The 22,311-nt window shown below is 37.6% G+C and overlaps 1 protein-coding gene across 1 annotated transcript; it reads right to left on the reverse strand.

Moving 5' to 3' along the window:
* Nucleotides 1-16,403: 16,403 nt before the first annotated feature.
* On the reverse strand, nt 16,404-16,878 carry LOC119804033 (60S ribosomal protein L22-like 1). The gene has a single exon (XM_038315576.1). The coding sequence runs from the start codon at nt 16,876-16,878 to the stop codon at nt 16,483-16,485; it is 396 nt and encodes a 131-aa protein (XP_038171504.1). The 3' UTR covers nt 16,404-16,482.
* Between the last annotated feature and the right edge of the window lie 5,433 nt (nt 16,879-22,311).

The following is a 22,311-nucleotide window of genomic DNA, read 5'->3' on the forward strand; positions in this document are numbered from 1 at the left end:
CACTGAGACGGTGGGGCTGGTCTAATGGGAGCTCACCAAGGCCAGCTGGACTGGGACTGAAAAAGCATGGGATAAAACCGGACTCCCTGAACATGGCAGACAATGAGGGCTGCTGAGAAGCCAACGACAATGGCACTGGGTTTTGATTTTACCGCATGTACTGGCTTTGTGGGAGCCTAGCCTGTTTGGATGCTCACCTTCCTAGACCTGGATGGAGTGGGGAGGACCTTGGACTCCCAACAGGGCAGGGAACCCTGACTGCTCTTTGGACTCTAGAGGGAGGAGGAGGGGAGTGGGGGGATGGGGTGGGAAATGGGAGGTGGGAAGGAGGTGGAAATTTTTTAATAAAGTCAATTCCACTGCACCAGTGTATAACTCTGAGGGACATTATGAAGTGTGACTGGAGTTGGGATTTACACTGTCCTTTTTCCCAAGAGTCATTTGACATTGATTTCCCAGCTTCCTTTCCCAGTGCAGCGGTAGACGTTAGTATAGATGAATGGAGCCATGAAAAGGCAAACACAGAGTTACCAATAAAGGGACATGTATAAAAATTGCCTCTTTGCCGTCAACATTATAAAAACTTCAGTGACTAGGACAGAATTTGATCCCTTTCAGGATGGTTAGAAATGCAGTCTATTCTAGAGGTGACACACGTCAAGGGAAGTGTGTTTCTTAAAGAGGGGACATCCCTTAGAGATGATGTAATGTGTGGTTTGGGGAAGAGTGCACAATTCAGATCCACAGTGAGCACCTTGAGGAAATGACAAGCACTGAACCGGCAATGAAAGTGTTAAGTTAAATGTGACTTCAATATAGAAATAATACACCACACAAGAGACATGAAGACTTTTAGATAATAGAGAGATATAGAAGCTGTGTTATTGGATTATCAGATTTGGGAAAAGCTTATAAAGGGCAGCATGTTGGATTTGGTATAGTGGCCACAAGATTTGTGGAAGACATTATTAAGAGGAAATAGCGTGAAGACATTAGGGCCCGGGTCTGCCCTTGTTCCTGGGGCTCACCTTGAGGACGGTTTCTGGTCAGACGGCTAAGCATCCTGTTTGTTCCTGTGCTCCCTCTGCCCCGCCTGGTGATTTGCTGTAGGGCATTGTTGACTCTATTGTTGGTATGGTAATTTCCCACCTGCCTAGGTGGAAGTCCTTGTGCAGCAGTTAGATAAGGTAATTTCCCACCTGCCTGGGTGGAATTCCTTGGGCAGGAGTGGGGTATATAAGATTATCCCCAAGGCTAAATAAACGGCATTCGGCTGGTCTCCTTCCGAATGACCCAGGTCACTTTAGGTGTTCTTTCAATCTCCAGGCCCTTGTCCGACTCGCAAAAGGTACAGTGGCGGCGAACTGTCCCGAGGGGGTAACACAGAATCAGGTGTCACAAAGACAGGTGTTGATAGTGAGACTATTTCTTCCCCATTCCTGATGCTTCCTCCCTCCCCCCCACCCCCCGTGGAGGTGGCCCATTTCTAGCTCTTTACATTTTCTCACCAGGTATTTTAGAGTTTATCCAATTGATACATTAAAAAGAACTTTTCACTTGAGCCTGTTTCTCTACATTTCTCTCCCGGTAGGTGTTCTCCCTTGATCTTCCCTCAGGGGTCCTCTTGGATAGAGCTCCTTCATCACAGCCTAGTCCTAGTACTTCCTCGTGTCGTTCTGAAGCTTTGTCAAATTCTTGGATTCACATACCAGCCTCGCTTGACTGAAATGTGAACTTCACTACCCAATGTTGTTTTTACTGGTAAGTTGATATTTTTCCCCCCTACATTTTGTTTGTGTTCCTGTCTAACATTCAAATCTCGAGAAGATTAAGAAAAGGGTTTCTTTTCCTGACCCAGGTGACAGACTGAGACATCAGAGTGATAAGCAGAATAAATCTCTCCAAGTTGGAAAATTGAGACACATACATTATGGAATGTAGAAATGCTGCACAGGACTTAATTACTAAGGGGTTTCAATGACCAGTCACATGTGAAATTGGTCATGGCTGTGGCATTGAGAATACACTCCAGGAGGATTCTAGATAAGGCAAGAAAAGAAAGTTCAGTCTTAGAAAAAACAAAGAAAATGCCGTATAATTGCAACCATTGGTCTATGATTTGAAGAAGTGATTAAATAGATGTTTCACTTGTTAACAAATATGTCTTCACTTCATTTGAGAATAGCATCTTGGTTAGGACTTGTGATTTTTAATCAGGCAATAAAAAATTACCTTGTCCACCTAAATGAAATGTTTCCAAAACAAGTTAATCACATTTGCATTCCAACATTAGCTTGCTTCTTAATTGTGCATCTAATCAACTCCAAATGCACTTTACCAAAGAAAATTTACACTCCTACCATAGACGTTATACTTGAAAAATCTAGATGAGTCTGCTAATTAGGTTATCAAAATTTTGTTTGAGTTAAATTTCTGTTTCAGAAGAAAACAGAAAGAGACAAAATGAAGAAGGAGCATACAGAATCAAATAAAAGTATCACATATTTCTTATTTACTTTTGTTTTGGAAAATATCCTAGACAAAAATGTAACATTGAGTTTCTCTTTTTTTGAACTACAGCAGGCAATAGTATTCCTTAGAACGACTAAGATTACAACTTAATATAAAGCTTTGGGGTATTCATATCAGGAGGAAAGAGTGTAGTGCTTCATGTTGGTTTAAAATGACCATCATACCACAGAAAAATGGTTATGAATTTGGTATTGAAGAGATAAGATATTAAAAATACACCAATATTTCTGAAGTGTCATATAATTGTGATTTAAATGAATAAAATAAGCATTGTCAAGTGTAAGACTTTTTCTCTGTAGCACCAATCAGCTCCCAAATAACCACACAGAGACATATTATTAATCACAAAAGCTTGACCAATAGCTTAGGTTGTTTCTAACTCAACAGATATTAGAAAATTGAAATAACTCCCTGCATCCTATCAGACTGGCACAGATTAATGTTGGATACCAACATCAACAGAAAGCTTACAAGCTTATGGAAACTTAACAACTCTCTACTGAATAAAAAAAATGGGCCAAGACAGACAGAAAGAAAGAAAGAAAGAAAGAAAGAAAGGAAGGAAGGAAGGAAGGAAGGAAGAAAGAAAAAAAGAAAGAAAGAAAGAAAGAAAGAAAGAAAGAAAGAAAGAAAGAAAGAAAGAAAGAAAAATGTCTCAGTTCATCATCTTTTAGAGACAGGCAAGTCTTCCAATGGTAGGACTGGTTTGCATTCAGTTGAGTGGTTGCCAATGGGGTTCCATGGAGATCCCAAAACAACCCAGATTGATGCTAAGGGGTTGCTCTCTGCAAAGTGACACTGGGTCCCAATTGCTGAGGACCATACCTACACAGTATAACTCACTGAACTTACAGAGGTTGAACTGGTATCTGTATGGAACCTTCACCCCTACATTCCAGTCTCTAGTGCAGGAAGGTACTTTACAGGCTACTCAAAAAGAAACTTAGACCCCAAACTGGCCACAAAAATTTTTGGCCAACCATCTGTCCTGCCTGAAAATGTATTGTGACAATGGAGGCAAAGAACTGTGGGAATGGTCAACCAATGTCTGACTAACTTGAGGGCCACTCCACAGAAGGAGTACAGGCCCAACACTTCCTTGGTGACCAGCAACTGGAGACTAGGTAGACCGGAGATGTAAGATAAAATCTAACACAACTAGTAATAAAAAGACAAAAAAAAATAATGAAATGATTCCTAATGATATTCTGTTCCACTCAGAGCAGAGGCCTGTAGACAGACATTATATAGAGAGAGTGGCCTAAATTGGACATCTCCATTGGATCCTTTACCTTGGTGTTCAGGTAATCCCATGGAAGAAGGGGCTGAAAGAGTGTAGGTATCAGAGAGGATGGGAGACACCTGGAGAACAAGGTCCCCCATAATCAACTAAGAAAACCATATGCGTGCTCACAGAAACAGAAACGGCAAGCCTGGGACTGGTAAGAGTCTGCACCAGGTCCTCTGCAGATATGGTATGGCTTTAAAACCTTCTCCTACATCCATGCCTTCGCTTTTTTTCTCTGTCGGTGAGATCCGCTGAGTTTAACCAGGATCATCTGTATAACAATGCATTAGGGATATCCTGAGGAGCCTGTGGGTTTCCTCAGAATATACACAGCAGAAGACAATAACTGATCCTCACCAAGAATCTATAAGTATCTAAAAATTATCAGGGAGCTGTAGCACTCTGTGAGCCTTTCCATACTTTGTGTTGCTGACAGGCCTAGTCTTGCTGAGGATAATTGCAGGCGTTCATAGTCCATAGCTGCTGTGAATGATGAAGACTGTTTTCCAGTCCTTTTCCTCAAGTTCAGGTCCTGAACCTGCAGCCTGATCATGAGCGATGAGCTTTAGTCAGTGGTACTGATGTTTTGTGTGTGTGTGTGTGTGTGTGTGTGTGTGCATATGTTTTTGCCAGAGAGACAGAGATATCAGGAGATCACAGACGGGGACTGAGACAGAGATCAGAGATATAGTGTAGGTAGAGTTTTTAAAAGGACCTCGATCAGCAGTCTTCTGCCAGCCACTTCCAGAATTACCACTCAGAGACATTATTATTATTTATACAATCTCAGCCAATAGCTCAGGCTTATTACTAGCTAACTCTTACATTATCAATCAACCCATATTTTTATTTATTCTTTGCTTGATACCTTTTTCTCAGTAAAGAAAGTCCATCTAGCTTCTCTGTCTACTCGCTAGTCCCCTCCACCTATCTTCTTCCTAGTATTCTCTATCTGGCTCTTGCCTTATCCTCTCCCTGTCCAGCTTGTGGACCACCAGCTTCCTTATTAAACCAATCACAAGAACATATCTTCACAAATATAAAGGAATATTCCACAACATAGACAGAGGCAGAGATAGACAGGGAGTTTGGAAAGAGACATGAAACAAACAAACAAAAAACAGTGTGCTATGGGGGAGGAGTCTTAAAGAAGGGTGGAGTACATAAAAAAAGAGTGCAACAGAATACATGTGAAGTTAAAGAAGTCAGGGGGCTAGTGTACGGAAGTCTGGATAGCAGAAGTGCAGAGGGCCTAGGAAGAGAACTCTGATTAAAAAAACTTGAAAAAATAAACAAGAATGCTGTAATGAAAGCCATTACTTTTAATGCTAATTACAATACAACTAAATAAAACTGTTCACTTGTTTTTAGAAAGCAAGACAATTATGAGTATTGCAAAGGAAGTAAATTATAAGGAGATTATTTAAGTGGACAAAGTAATGAATAAATGTATGGGTAGCAAGTCTTCTTGTTCCATCATTGTAGGAACTGGCACCATTTAGAACAGTTATTAGTGTTCTATGTGTGCTGCTTCTGCATCTCAAAAGAATTAACAGAAGGGGGGATCAGCTTAATAGCCCTGAGGTCTTTGTTTTTCCTAGGATTTCAAGACCAAATAACGTTTACGTTTAAAATACGTGAAGTATAAAGAAATGATTTTGTGTTCTATCACATTATAAGAGTATTTTGATTAAATTTTACTGTTGTTCATTGACCCAATTTTTAAAGTCAAAATGGGTGTTTTCTTTAGTATCGTGAATAAGAGAAATCAGCCTAACACACACAACACACACACACACACACACACACACACACACATACACACACTGATTTTTTCAGGCAAAATGCATCATCAAGAGCAAAGTAAAAATGTTTGTCTTCTTATCTTTCCTGTTGAAACACAGCTGTTATTCCATATACAACTATAACAGTTATATGCTTAGGTTAGCATATACTTCTCTAAATGTTGTCCTAAAGTGTATGAAAGTACTGTGTCTTTTCTGGTTCACCCAGGGGAGGTTCAAATAGAGAGCAGACTGATACTGTAAACTTCTGCTTATGATTCTGTGAGCTCCATAATAACTGACAAATAAACAGAAAAGACATTTTGATTATTCAGAGATCCTCTTCTATCTTTTGTCAGAGAGTAAATACATATAATTTTTGCTGGGATTTAAGCAATAACCAAGAGAACAAAAAGGCCTGCTCTTTTCTATTATTCTTTTACTCTGTCTTTGGTAGGAGTTTGTACTATAATTTGGGCAATTTGCATATGCTGTATTTTTTTTCCTCCATCTCCTGTTTTTCCAGCACTGTTTCCTTTGATTGAAGACTTGCTATGACAGAAGATAATAGAGCTTTCAGCACTCAGTGGGGCGTCTGTCACTGCTGACTTCAGCTGCTGCCTTTGTTTTTTCCTTTCCTTGTACTCCTCTGATTTTATCTGGCACTGTGAGAAACAATTATAAAACCCATGAGCCATTATAAAGTACTATGTGACCCAATGGTTATTTTTAAATATCTTTCACTCTTCGAGATTTCTTTGTTTATTCTTAGCCATGGTAAATTACATCGTTATTGTCCATTTACTCTGCAGCAGAAGGTGGGCTAGATTGCTGTCTGCCTTGGGGGAAGCAATCTCAGATTGGGCACAATTTGTATTACTTCTCATATTGGCCCTCACCACATCAATCAAAATCTTCCCACCTCATGTCTCCACTTCGTGAAGTTTTCTTTCGCTGACCTTGCTGAAGTCTCTTGTTAATTTTCTTCCTTGGGCTTCACAACCCTTTCGAAGGATATTCTTGGCAGACATAACTGGTCTTCTCTAAAACAAAATTGTTTTTATTTTTTAATTTCCCTCCATAAAGAGGACAATAGTTTTCGACACACTTGCATATAAATCGAGCATCAAAAACTAATCACATGGATAAACATAGAACATGGCATTTGTCACGCTGGATTATGAGAATATTACGACAATTCCCCATTAATGTCTGTCTTCCTCCTGTGGCAACCTAGGGGTCATGAATACAGAAAATGTGTACTTCGTCAGCCTGTGTGAACCCGAGACTCCTGAAACACCACACAAACATACCTAGCCTTCTGTAGTACAGTGGGAGTCATGTAAGCAAGTCTGTGTCTTGCATTTGTTAAGCTGCTTACCTTGCAGTAGAATAGTATCGTATATAATTATGACAAAATTAAGTGGTCACACTAATTGTTTCTATGCACATATCTCCAAATGAAATTTCTAGATTAAGGTGGCTAGAATGAGTCAAAGAGGTACAGTCAGCAGTGTGATTTAGATGAAGAGACAGTAGTACAATCTGGAAGGCAATACTTCACTGACTTAATACTAGGTTATGTTGAATAAGTTGTTTAATATGTGTCATTCATTGTTTTCAGGTTTAGAATGAAGAGCATTATTATCAACATTCAATATAGAAGTGAGGAGTAACAATGAAACAAGTTAAGGAAGCATGATATCCTTCTTGAATGTGGAATTCATTGTTCTTAAAATCTTGACTCCTGAAGCTCTACCAATCGAGTTCAATTTTTCATTGCATGTACAATTTTGGCCATATTTTGATTATCTTTTGCTTTATTTAAATGTTGAATAAAACACACAAACTCCACATATATAGGTGTGTGCTGGTTTATGTAGGTGTTTCTATTGACATGCACACTAGGACAAAGGTGTTTGAACAGCAGTATATCAGTCCTGTTGTGAAATGAATGACTTTTGTTTTTTTTTTTTTTTTGGCCAGACTTAATAAATCATCGTTTTGTCTTCTGTGAAATAGAGGGCTTGGCAGAATCAGATCAAAAAGCATAAAGGAAAGAAAGTAAAAGAAAAAAATGTTTCACTTCACTTCAGTGACATAATGAATACACTACCAGGAGCTAAGTGTTGATAAGATATTAAAAAGTCTACATGTTAGGCATGCTCATTATTCAAATAGCTCTAGGAGTTTGTTAAAACACATAGTAAAACTGTAGAAAATAACATATCACAACTGCCACATTTTCCCTGTGGGTAAAGCATATTCTTTTCTGCTGAATTCAGATTTATTTATTTATTTATCTGGTACCTGCAGGTTTGTCATTTACATAAATGCACCACTTAATATCAGTGGGGAAGCTAGAGAGATTGTTCTACAGGCAAAAGCGCTTGGCCTGAAATGCTAAGAATTTTAGTTCGGATCCTATGGGTGTTCCTACCAATAAGGTGTTCCTACAAATGCCTATCATCTTAGCTCCAAGGTGGGCGGGGTGGGGGGGGGGGAGAGAGCAGGATCACAGGGGCCTGTTGTTTCCCAAACTAACCAGTAAAACAACAGCCACAAATTCAAACTGCGAATCTGTGGAAGAGCTATCAAGTGATACCTGATTTTTTTTTTTTTTGCACATACACGTGATTACACAAAAAACAACACACACATTAACATGCATACACACACTGCATAAAATAAAATATGAATAAATAAATAAACTAAAAAAATAACTCAGCCAGAATATTATTTTTAGACAAGTATGAGTCCTTAATATTTTTATGAGGCTCCCCAGTCCATTTTGAGCTGAAAAAGTCCCCCAAGCTCCAGCTATTTAGAGTTGAAAGTGCTTAGCTTGCCACTACTTAGGATCACCCTCCAATTTGTGCTGAGTGTTGAATAAAGTCAGCCGAGAAGAAAACTGCCTCCGTAGCAACTGCACATTCAGAAGACATAAAATCCCATTAGATATTCCTTGAGGATGAAGACCATGCATTATTAATCTTTGTCCCTTAGCATGTAACATTGCTTACGCAGTATGATAAATAATAAAAATATCATAAACAACTGCAAATTCAGTACATCATTGATGTCACCAGGATCAGAAATCCCTTTTCAGTATGTTTCAGTTTTCCTCCTTCATTTTATAATTGTTCAAAACTAACTTAAAATTTATGAATTCCATAAATTTATTTTGAGTTTATTTCGGAAAAAAATCACACACATCCGCAACACACACGCACGAACATGTGACAGGTAAGAATGATACTGAAGTAATGTATAACATTTATGATATATGTATTATGAATTCTATGTATTTTCATCATTGTCTTTAAAATCATGTTTCATTGATCATTTTCTAAGTCAAGACCCTTGTAAAAATATTACAATTACTTCCCACATGAAAAAAATTCTCAACAAAAGCAAAAGATGTGAAACACATTATCATACAGGCTTTAAAAGGTGGAATATTTTAGGCAGAATTCTTAGCCAGAAACAATTATTTTAGACAATATAAAGCAAAACTCGGGGGAAGTTTAAATGCTTTGTATTTTTTTTTTATTTAACTTAAAAGCACGTACCGTTTTTGACTCAGTAACATCACAGAATACACCCACATCATCAAAATTGCCCACCCCACCCCCAGTATCTGCTAGTGTTCCCTTGGAAATGTCAGCGAAAATAATTTTACATCAAAATGTCAAATTCACAACAGCCTCACATGAAAGTCACATCCATTGCCCTTATTTTGACAGTTTTGCAAGAACGGATTGACAGAACTGAAATACACCCTTTCCTTCATAGCACATCTCTGTTTGTAGCTGAGACACTATAGTGAAGCAAGCCTTCAAATTAACAGCTGCCTTGCAGAGGGAAGACTTTGTCCTCAATCCTTCTAAGGGGATTAACTCTCCTCTCTTATGGTTTCGAGTGGGGTAAAGATTTTATACCTCGAGTCACATAGTTATAGCTAAGACGGTACAGCTGAGATTTCTGAAGGGTCAACATAGCTCTCAGCTTTTCTCTATGATTATTTTCAAAGTTTTACCTGTAATCTTGTATCGATAGCAGCGCTTATTTGACTTCAAAGTCGTAGTCTATCCAAGAAGCATTCAAAGTTACTTTTAGAACAAGTGGATTGGAAGAGGGGTTGGTGAGACAAGGGAAGGAAACCAAGGGGGGAGACAATGAGGGATGAGGATTCTATGAGTTGTTTGTAGATCCTTTGAATTTTCTCAAGCCTACTGATCACTAAGTCATTATAGTCTACATATAAATACTGATGAATATGATTCTCTAGTTCTACACAGTATTATTTAGTGATCTTTAGAAATATATTTTGTGCATTATATAGTTGCATTACAGTTTTGCTCTTAAAAATTATACTGCGTGTGTTTCTTATAAATGACATTTCTTTTTCGTGAAGCTGTTGATTAAGATATATCATTACATATAGAGTAAGGAATTGTGGGAAAGGGAAGGGATTCCGGAGGAGGGGAAATGCTGTGGGACAATGGTCTTATATCCTGTTGCTTGTATTATTTTTAATAAAACGCTGATTGGCCAGTAGCCAGGCAGGAAGTAGAGGTGGAGCAATGAGAATTCTGGGAAGAGAGAAGATTCATTCTGTAGTCGTGATCCAGCCCAGAGGAAGCAAGATGTGACTGCCTCATTGAATAAGGTACCAAGCCACATGGCTAACATAGACAAGAATAATGGGCTAATATAAGTTATAAGAATTAAGAAGAAGCCTGAGATAATGGGCCAATCAGTTTTATAATTAATGTAGACCCTTGTGTGTTTCTTTGGGACTGAATGAATGCAGAACCACGTGGGACAGAAACCTTCGTCAATAGGGAAACAGAATATAAAGTAATGGTTTGACAGAAAAGCTGGAAGAAGAAGAGGAGTAAACGAGGGTAGATGAGGAGGTCACTTGAGGTTTATATGGAAACATCTTATAGGAAAACCTTTTGAAAATATATAAATGTATTTTTAAAATATAAATGGAACCAGCAAATAACAAAAGGGAAATGTCCCAAACTAGACATAGTCTCTTGCTACCAAATAAAACCTCCTCTTCCAGAAATGGGATATATAGCATTGAGTCATTGGCCAAAGTGGAACTTGGAAACCTCCAAACAACTCAGGATATTGTCATGGCTATAAGTGGCTTTCTGCAAATTCTGGTAAGAACCTACTGCTGAAGATGTCACCAAATAACTCATTCGACATGAAAAAGTAGAGTCGGTTCCTACCTATAGGCTTCACTACTACTGAGTAGTGTTAATGGTACTAAAAGATAGTCTGCATGCTGCCAGGAGAGAAAGTTAAAGACCAACCCAAACACAAACCCTTGGAACTACAATGGTGACCTGCTTGAGAGATATGCTGGTACATTAATGGCACAAAATTTTGGGAGTAACCAACTAATATATGATGTATTTAAGGCCCACTCTATGAGATGGAAGCCATACCCAACATTGCCTGGGTAGCCAAGAACCTAAGGGTTCTAGGGTAAAACCAAGTACTACTGTTTTGCCAAAGAAGCATAGCAATAAAGCAACTCCTAAGGATACTCTGCTATATTCATATATCAGTGACTTGCTCAGCCATCATAAGAGAAGCTTCATTCTGCAGCAGTTGGGAACAAATACAGAGACCCATAGCCTGACAGTGTATAGAAACTGAGAGACTTTGGAATACTCAGCTCCAAATGAGATATCTTAATCAATTTCTTCCCCTTGAGGGCACAGGGAACTCTGCAAAAGAAGAGGCAGAAAGGGTATAAGAGCTAATTGGTTGAAAGACACCAATTAAACAAGGCCGTTTAGACACAAAAGGAATAAGACATATATGAATTCACAGAGACTGTGGCAGCATGCACAGGGTCTACACAGAGCTAGGAGATAGCTGGGAGTGCGAGTGGACACAAGCACCAATCCTTAATCCAGAAGCTATCTCCGAATAACTGCTTATGAGGAAAAATCAGTTTTCTCCAAAGAAGCCCCACTAGGTACTAAGCTTCTTTAAAGTTAGGTCCCATACCCAGTTGTAAATGATCAATACAAAATGAACTCAAGGACATTTTTGGAGGAGATTTTGTCTCATAATACTTTGAACTTTTTTTTAACCTTATAGGTCTTTTGATAATATATTATGGTTTCTGATTTTGTATTTTTGTGGCTTTCCTGTGTGTGGAAATGTGTGTCCTTCTATTTGTATAGGTTTCTTGTGCCTTTTCTTTATCCTTTCATCTGCTTATTTGTTTTGTTCTTTTAGTGGTCTGGAAGTACCCATCCCAAAATAGTACCCAGGGTAACTCAGAAAAGACTTCTTAGGAGTGAGGATTGAAGCTATTTATAATAACTTCACACATGATCTGAAGGTCATCTTATTTTATTTTTCTTTAATTCAAGTCTCTTGTCCGAATTATCTATAATTTTAGCTCTAATTCTTTTGTTCCAATTCTGTAATTCTAAACTTTTAGTTCTAATTTTTGTTTCAATTCTTTGTTCCAGTTCACTCTGCTTCTATGTTTACCTAGCTTAAATAGAATTTTTTACAGTATCTTGAGCAATAAGAAAAAGAGTTACAAGACTTACATCTCATTAAGTCATAGCACATTCCTTGGGTAAATGAGAAAGAGCAGAGCCATTTACCATGTCATTGCAAGGCTTCAAGGTTCTACGTGTAAGATTGTGACCAGAAGTTGGGGTCACAGTGCCTGGATGAGTCAAGCTGTAGAGAGAACTGCACAGAGTCAGATCTTATCAGCCATATATGGCAAGCAAAAGGTTGGCCTGATTTTTTATGTTGCTTTGTATTAATAATGTTGGTTAGACATCTGTGGCTTTGATATTGTGCATAACTGCAAAGTTTTAAAATTATGACCTATTTACAGTAATATTTAGTCTAGTTTGAACTCACTTTGAGGTGAAAATGAACTAATTGTATGTAGTATGAGTAAATAGAGAAAAGCAGGCTTTTAAGTGTCTTACAGTCCTTGTGGGAAAATAGATCTAGTTATGAATCATATATGGTATATTTTCTATATATTAAAATTATGCAGATTAAAGAGAAGTAATCTTCCCGACAATCCATAAACATATGTGCCCATAAAATTGAGATGCAAATCATGAGTTTATGCTGTAGGAGGCCGTTTGTTCATTTCCCAGCCACCCAAACTCCCGAAATAATCAAACAGAAACTGTATTATTTGAAACACTGCTTGGCCAATGAACCTAGTGTGTTCCTATCAAGCTCTTTCATATTAAATTAACCCATTTCTATTATTTTATATTTTACCACAAGGTTGTTGGCCTACCGGCAAGGTTCTAAGAAGCAGCTCAGGTCTTTCTCCTCCGGTGGCTCGATGGCTTCTCCTTGCTCTGCTGTTTTTATTCCAGCAATCAGTTTAGTTTTCATGCCTAGCTCTACTCTGCTAAGCCACTGGCCGAAACACATTCTTTATTAACCAATGGTATTCACAGCATACAGAGGAGAATCCCACATCAAGATTACATATACACATCACATGAGATTATATGCCACAGTGTAGGTATCGGGGAGATACCATAGCTGCTTTTTCACATGTGAAATTACAGACAGGAGCAAAAGTTTCCAGAGTCAGTGGTCTCATAGGCCTTGCCTGGAAGGGATTCTTCTCTATCAGAAAATCATTCCACTCGTAGGTTAATTTCTCAACACTAGTTGCCATCTCCTGAAACTCTCACAGTCTCCAACAGTTCCTAGTCTGGCTTTCATTTAAATATTTATTTTTTACATACTTGTTTTATGAGAGAGAAAAAGGAAGCATGTGGACTTGGGTAAATGAGGAAATGGAGAGGAATTAGGGAAGGGAATCTGTTGGGAGCTGTGAGCCCCTAGATCCTGAATTTCTTGTAAACAACTTGTTTTGCCCTGATCTGAGTGCCTACAGCTGCTCTGAGCATGAGACCCTCAGGAGTTCCTGATGGCAGGGGAGTGGTTTCTGGTGTGTTTGGCTGGGGTGTGGCTATCCCTATATAAGCTGCCCCTGGACACAATAAAGGGGGCATTCTTGGGGCATTTTGGCATCAAGGATAACCTGTGTCTCTCCCTGTGCGTCTGTGTGTTTCAATCTCCAGCCCCTTGACCAGTTTACAAAGTGTATGGTGGCGCATAGAGCACAGATGGGCATGGTGAGCCGCAGGAATCTGTGACGCAAATAAATTGCATGAAAAAAATCTATTTTCAATAAAAAATTTAATCCTCCAAAATTCAAACTTAAATTTTAATACAGACAACATAATTTAAAAATGTTACTTTTGTATAGTTTTGTATCAGTTTCTTAAATTCTAAATGGCTCATTAAGGATAGAATTTGACAATCATTGGTTAAAGACTTTTTGTTCAAACTGTATCTTATTATGAATAAAAATACTTGGGCAGTTCTTAGTACTTAGAGTGAATGAATAAAATCTGAACATTCTTTAATGCATACTGTCAAATAAGGTATGCACAGATGTAAAGTACGTGTGAACTAAAATTGATGTATTACCCTTCAGTCCCGCCTCTCCATATCTGTAACCAGTAACTGCCTTTTTATTTCTTGTTCTTCCATTAGGAGTTGGGGTAGCTTTCAATATATAGTCTAATAAGTCTACCAATCTGCTTTTTATAACTAATACATATATAATGAGTACTTTATAAATTATAGTAAAATGTATTTACTGATAAACCCAAGAAACATGTTACTACAAGACGCTCAGCATTGGATTGATTGTCGGATATTCACCCATATATTAAAATTCACAGTAGGAAATAGAAATTCCCCTATATTTATCATAATCAACTCCACAAAGAAAACCATTTCCAACACTAGAAGCTTCCCCGATTCTGCTTATACATTGGAAAGCTGCGCAAAGTTTCAGAGCAGGGTAGCCACGAAAGTGCTTTTGTGATCTGTCCATTTAGAAACTTGTGCTAAAGAAATTAAAGAACTTTTCTGTGATATTCCAGGTGTTAAATGGTGAAGCTAATGTCGGAGCTGAGATCCAGGTAATCATGATATGCAAGCTGTGTACTTCCACACAGCAACAGACTTTGAAATAGAATATCTTCTTTTAATGACATGCTCTAAACATTTTCTTGGGGCCTATTGACAAAGAAATGCATTGACGAAAGTTAAGCTGTTATCTGGAAATTTGAGACCTTAGGTTCTTAAACTTTGGGGATGATTGCATATCTGTAACATTAGGGGTAAATTCGTAAATCAATATGGGTATATCTCTTGATCTAAAATATACATCCTTGTATAACTTTTATAAAATTCAAATATAAAATTTAGTTTAAATACCTATCCAGGCTACTGTGAGCCATCCAGAAAGAAATTTCCTGTGTAAATATGAATGATTGAATGAATGAGCAAATGAATGAAAGAGATAATGGTCAACAAGTGAAACCAACGTAGTAATTAAAGGATGAGGCAGAAAAGGACATGAGGCATGCCGGGTCAGACGGATTATTTTCTACGTATTTCTGTAAGATGTTATCTTCAAATGCTAGTGAGTAAATGTTCAGAAGTTGGTAATTTAATGTATTACAGAATATTCCTCGTAAAGAACAACATTTGCATAATTTTGAAAGATCAAAAAAGATTGTTCTGCCAAACTCCATTCATGAATATAGTGAAGGAATTCTTTGATTGCTTTCAATTTTCAATTTTCCTTAAATGCTTTTATCGTAAAGATAAGTTTTTGACTTAAATTCAAATTAATTTATTTCAATTTGCTTCTTTTTATTTTCTTCCCTCCCTCCCTCCCTCCCTCCCTCCCTCCCTCCCTCCCTCCCTCCCTCCCTCCCTCCCTCCCTCCCTCCCTCCTTTCTTTCTTTCTTTCTTTCTTTCTTTCTTTCTTTCTTTCTTTCTTTCTTTCTTTCTTTCCACATGGTTTCTCTGTAGCTTTGGGACCTGTCCTGGAACTAGCTCTTGTAGACCAGGCTGGGCTTGAACTCACAGAGATCCACTTGCCTCTGCCCTCCAATTGCTGGGATTAAAGGCGTGCGTCACCACCGCCCGATTTATTTCAATTTCTAATTCAATTTAAATATTCACACTGAATTGGTGACTTTTTAAAATATTTGTTTTCAAAGTGTTGACTCATGATTGAAATAACCGTTGGAATGGACTCCTTTGGGGTACAGCAAGGCACGAAGATATTACCAGGCTCTTTCCAGTCACATTTGCTACTTAATCAGATAAGCGCATGTTGCTCATAATGACAGCCATCGTGTTAATGTAGATGTGGAATTAATTTTGAAAATGAGCTACAGTTCTGTCTGCTCTCTGCACTGAAGCCCAGCACATGAATTCATTGCTCTGTGTAGAGTGATAATTAGAACGGATATCCCTTTATGCTAAATCAGAAAAATAAGCTCGGTGACTGAAGCAAAAAAGTGGTACTGATGTTTTGCATGAACACACAATTGAAACTCACCCCTGTCTCTCCTTGACTGCTGGCTTTTATTTTGGCTATTATATATTTTTCAATTCTTCTCCTTGACATAAAATAATATTCCCAGTTAGATTTCCTGAAACAAAACCTAGTGGAATTATATCTGGAAATAATATTAATTTTTAAAAAATTGTTCCTAAAATGTTATCTGGACTTTCAACAGATTATGAGCTGTTTTACTATAATATTGATCATTAGAGGGATAATACTGTAAAAAGCTGTAAAATTTCGCACTTTCCATAACTGAAACTTTAGCCTACTGTATCAGCAATGGACTTTTCAGATAATTTTCTTTTCTTTTTTTTTTTTTTTTTTTTTTTTAAGAGTGCAATGGTTTTTATTTGCCGAAAAAAGTCCAATTTTAGTTTTTCTTTAAAGCATACAAAGGCCAACTAATCTTCAGACTCTGAGCCATCTTCATCTTGACTAATCTGGAAATAGCGAAGTTCGTAGGTCTCCTTGTCAGATGCAACCACACGAAGCCAATCACGGAGATTATTCTTCTTAAGGTATTTCTTGGTAAGATATTTCAAATACCTTTTAGAGAACTGTTTCTCAGAAACAACTGTGATTTTATTCTTCAAGCGTTCAATGTGAACAACATTTCCAAGATTTCCAGTTTTCCCATTGACTTTAACCTTCTCCCGGAGAAACTGTTCCTGTTCGCAAAGAGAAAAAGTGCACAAGAAGTTCCCAGAATCAAAAATCCCATCTTCCACCGGATGAGTGAGGTCCAAATGGAACCTCCAGGTTGACTTCTTAGGTTTCTTGTCTTTCTGCGGCGCCATATTGTCCCGCTGCCGTGGGAAGGCTTCAGATAATTTTCAAAGATATGTTCCCATCAGCTTCCATAAGCCCTTCAGAACAAAAACCAATAAAACCTTCCACAATCAATGCTTAATAGACTTTTTCTCATATGATTCTATATTGATGCAAAAAAATTTAAAAAAACTATTTCTAATAACTTCATTTTGAACATTAGAAATTGTCAAAATCTTAAGGGAAAACTCTTGAGACAAATACAAGCACAATGCAAAATTCTGTCAGAAGGAGTCTTATCACCTTGGTGATTCTCTTACAGTTTGATTTGGTTTCTTTCTATTCTATGTTTTCATCCAATTGCTATGGCTGTTGGACAAAGTTTATAGCTTCTGACAGCAGAAAATCATTGACAATGACTTTGAGGAGCCTTAATCCCACGAACGAAATAAATGCTTGTCAATCAGGAAGTTTTAACCTTTACTATGTTTTGACCTTTACATTTTCAAGGTGAGCCTATTATTTGAAAGAGAGCAGCACAAAACTCCACAGGATGTGCCGTGATCAATACAATCAACAGACCTTCACACTGTATGTTTTAAGGTATTAAGAAGATAAACAAACACATCAGAATTTTGCCAGTTAGAATAATCCTGTATTGGATGGTTGCCTCATTTGGGAATTTAAAATTGATCTATATCCTGAACTCAGCAGTAATGCACTCGTGGTTCTGAAAAAGCAACAGGGAGATGTCAGTTAAATGCTGGCAAAATATTTACAAGTATAGATTCAGTGGCAACCTCACACATTTATCACTTATAACAAGCAAGGCGTGAGCAATGGAAAATTATTTCTGTTTCTAGATTAAATTTTCATCGTCTATTAAAGCATTTGACTACCTGCTATGCATGAGGGACCGCTGTACTATCTGACAGTGATAAATGGAACACATATGTTCTTTCTCTTTATAAGTTATAGTTGATTCCAGGGATGATATAAAGTATTTTAGTGCATTGAAATATTTACTCACACTGTGACAATAATTTGAAAAGGAAAGCTATATCAAAAATATAATAAGGTGCTCAGACCCTACCTGAAGAACAAAAGTGGGATTGGAGATTTCTTGACAGATGGAAGGAACCATGTTGGAAAAACAGAAGAGTAAGTTTGATGTATCTAGGAAGGGAGGAAGGGAGTGGGCTCGGGATAGTAAGATGGAAGTTCAATATGGACCATGTGACATCAGAAATGATTTCGATTTTCTTCATCTTTTCGGTCTATTTGCCATATGCTTAGAATTATACAGTCTTATACATTATGTACTGTGTTATTTTTATGTTAAATTCGGTTTTGAAATATTCAAGTCAACTATATATTTAGCTACCCATTTCAGTTGCTAGCTCGCCTCTCCACGGCTTTCTGACACCACGGCATCCATCGTTCATTTTAGGAGCGTCTTTCAGCCGTGCCTTCTGAGGATGTCAACTGGCAAAGGATGTTTGTTCTCATCCTTTATTCTGAACCTCTTGAAACTGTATCCACCTTATTTTGTCAAGCCCATTTCAAACCTGGTGTTTTCCGTGCGTGGTGACGGGGCGTATTACTCGCAGAATCTTTAAACTGTTTTCAGATGTTTTAAATTAGTCTTGGCAGAGAACTGCGAGGGAAGTTACCTTTCCGGTGAGTTGGATGGGAGTTTGTGCTATGCAGTAGGATGGTCCTGCTGGTGTGCAAGACTAGTTTAGGCTTAATTTTTAGAAATGGAGCTAATGGTCACTCCATAGTTATTGAGGTTTGTGCAATACGCCGGAGAAGACTTTTGTATTCCTGTTAATTCTGTGTTTCAGAAATGCTTTGTGTTTTGGGGTTTCTTAACAATTGTTTGTTGTTAAGAGAATTTATAATTGGTATTATCTCTAATTAATAATTTCTAATGGACACTAGGCAAAATATATATTCATAATAATATTTGGAAAATTCTCAAGGAATATGCCTATCAACCTCTGAATGCATTGATATTTTTTTCCATAAAGAATTTACCTCTTCCACCTATACTTCTATTGCCCTTCCTTCTGTCTCCATAACTTAGAGTGGACTTCTTTTTCTGTTGCTGTACAAACATCTTTCCATTAGCCCTGATTTTCTTTGTCTGATGAAAACTTGCAATAACTATTAGAGTTGTCTATGTTGTTTCTTTTCTCTCAGGTCGCAGAGTTTTCTACATTGCTTATTGCTTTATTGTTCTTCCGTTCTATTGCGTTTGACTATGTTGTTCAGTGTTTGTGAGGTGAAGGCCGTCTATCAAATCCTATGCCATCTACCCTTTGATACAGATTTAATAGTCTGACATTGTTCATTGCAATGTTAGTAGAAGAAAATAGACTAGAGTCTTTGGCTTCAGATAGTTTCCCATTATTAATAAATGACACATGAGTATAAATAAAAATACTTAAAAACTGAATTATTATCCAAGTCACCAAAACTGCAAGAGAGCTTCAATCCATTAACATAGACAATACACAAAATAATCTGTCAGTAGCTACTGATTATTAATTATTTACAAATAATTAATTTAAATTTTAATTTATTAATTATACTCATCTAAGTTTAAGTGATTCTTTTTACTATGAAAAATTTGGAGAAGAGAATATTTCGGCTACTCTAATAGACAGTTTGAGAAATAGGGACTAGACAATCTGTGTATGTGTGTTTCAAATTTATAATATACTATTTTATACTTGATACATGACATGCAACATATGAAATATAATTACATATCTCAAATATAAGTAGTTTATGAGTTTAATATGTATGCTACTTATAAGTACTTCTTTCCCTACCTTGATCAATGGTACCTGAGTTTTTCCATATAAAATAGTTAGATGGAAAGATTTGTCTGGTAACCGAGAAAGATGGGATTCAGTGATTGTCAAAAAGTAAGCTTTCAAGAGAAGTCCTCTGCTTTATGTTCAAGGAGTTTGCGTGTCCAAAGTTCATCCTGACTAGACTCCATAGCTTCATTCATGAGGAACATAACGGGAAGACATATACTGATGTTACTGAGATCGGAAACGTGGGAATAAGTGTTATTATAAAATGTAAATCTTGATCCTGAGTCAATATGTCTATAACTGAAAATCTTTTAGAAAAATTAGCCCCACAATTGACAAATTAAATTCTATTTAAATCATCTGAATATACTTTTAGCACGAGTTGAATTAATGAGTGCCAAAGCGAGGTTGTAGGAGGAAATGAAAGGGTTACTTACACTGCTGGATGTAATAAACTTCCAAGCCTTAAAGTTAAATCCTACAACATGCAAAAGCAGTAAAATAGAGGAATATACTTAAAAGGTTCTTAACGCTTTCTTGCCTCCTTGTCCCGCCTTTTCCTCTTTTCAATTACTTTCCAACAGTTCACAGCTGTGTGGGTGACTTCACACACTAGGTCCATATCAACACCTATAGCGGGCCACAGATGTGTTCCCTGCTGGAAATACAGCCAGACGCAATGGCGAGGTGCGTCCAGTATGTGAAATGACAGAGTTGTGGTGTGTTTTCTTGTCACCTGGCTGCTTGGTGGCGCCAGGAGGGCTTTCCCTGCCAAGTTCACACTGGGTGCTTCACAGTGTGCCTCCGTGTTCCCCTCATTCCAATGCCCCTTCTCCCACAATCAGCTTCTGCATAACAGCGATGGGCAGTCATTGGGAGTGTATTAAATTTAATTTAGAATTGTAACACAGTAATGTAGGATGCGCGTGTTTTAGACTTAAAGTATGAGCACCTTGAAAGAGACTGGCGCCATTTGATACAAAGAAATGTTATCATTAGAAAAATAGACAAAATTCAAAATGATCTAGAGAATTGTGGGCAGACAATAGTATTCCAAGAGATTTCCAGTGCAGGAAGAAAGCGTTAAGAAAAGGTGATGCTTTAACTTATTTCCAAAATTGTGCTGCTGAATTTTATATCTGTCATTGCAAGAAATAACACCAAAGCTGACTTTAAGGAAACAATCTAAACTGTAATCTAAGCTATTTTTGGCATATATATATATATATCTGATATAATATATAATATATAATATCTGATGCTTGCAGTGCGACAAGTTTGGCACCTTGGAAAATCTACTTAACTGGGGATGTAGGTACTCTCAAATTTCACAAAGAAGAATTTAACAAAAAAAGGCAAGGTTTAGGGGAAATTAAACCCAGTTCACAAGCATTTAGCAGCAAAAGGGCATGAGCAGAGCTAAACAATGACGCTAGGAACCTGGAGAGCTGTTCCTTCTGCAGCGAATTACAAACCACACACCACGCACTTCGTGTGTAAGGAAACAACAACCACAGCAACATCCTCACGGACCACCTCCACTGTTTTCTTCTTTCCTCACTGCTACTGTCTGTAGGTTTTTCTTATAACCATGACAGACGATGGTCTGGGCTTCAACAAATTTTACCTTTCTTCCTATTCTAAAGTTCCCCATGTAGATCCAATTTGCCCATGATACAACCAATCCAACAGCAAATGACTTTTAAAATATTTTGAAAATCTTTTAAATCATATTCTTTTAAAAATGATCATGTAACACGTAATGTCTTTGTTTTAGTTTTCATAAAAATAGAAGTTATTTAAAATTACTTTTATTTCTATGATTTTAATCATAGAGTTTCACCTAATTCCTGATTTTCTGCGTTACAGCCTACAGGTTTCCTTTAGGATTTGCAGTCATTTTCCCAGTCTATGCTTTTATGCCTTTATTTCAAAAGAGTGACCTCAAGGGTTCCAGAAGTTTCTGAAGACATGTACACATTCCTCATGCTTGCCAAAGCAAATGCCCAGGTAGCTGCCATGTAGCGCACAATCCTTCTAAAAAACTTTCAATATAGTATGAATATTCAGTTACCTCCCAGCATCTATTATTTCTGATGCATTGCATAAGAAATCTAATCTTATTTCATGTCTGACTAACATGTATTGACCTTCTTTTTCCATTGTCTTGAAAAGAAAATTCTTTTAATATACATAAACATCTTGGCCTGTCTTCTGTCTTTCTGGGTACATTCACATCACAAGACTCGGAGACCTGAAACATAGCTCACGAAAAAGATTGCAGCTACGTGTTGCTGGGAATGGAGACCTTCTTTTCTTGGCATGTGGGATATCCCATACTCTTCCAGCACTGTTCGTTCTGTATTTAAATGCCAGTGATTCAAGAGGGAACTGTATGGTGGGAAGACCCATTTTATGAGCTAAAATTTCCGTGATGTAATAAGTGCTCGTTATTATTAGTAAAGGAGGGAGCCAGTTGTTGACTGGATGTGATTCCCAGACACTGGTCACCTTCCACAGACTCCCAGCACTGTCCCCTCAACAGTGTCCCTATTGAGGCCATCGGAGGTCAGCAATCTTTTTTTTTTTTTTTTCAGTTCCCAAGGCTGGATGTCTCAGCTGGTCTTTATT

Source organism: Arvicola amphibius, chromosome 18 (assembly GCF_903992535.2).
Source record: "Arvicola amphibius chromosome 18, mArvAmp1.2, whole genome shotgun sequence".
In the NCBI taxonomy this organism is placed as follows: Eukaryota; Metazoa; Chordata; class Mammalia; order Rodentia; family Cricetidae; genus Arvicola; species Arvicola amphibius.

Excerpts from the sequence above, each read along its gene's own strand:
- LOC119804033 (XM_038315576.1), bottom strand. The coding sequence starts at position 16,878 with ATGGCGCCGCAGAAAGACAAGAAACCTAAGAAGTCAACCTGGAGGTTC.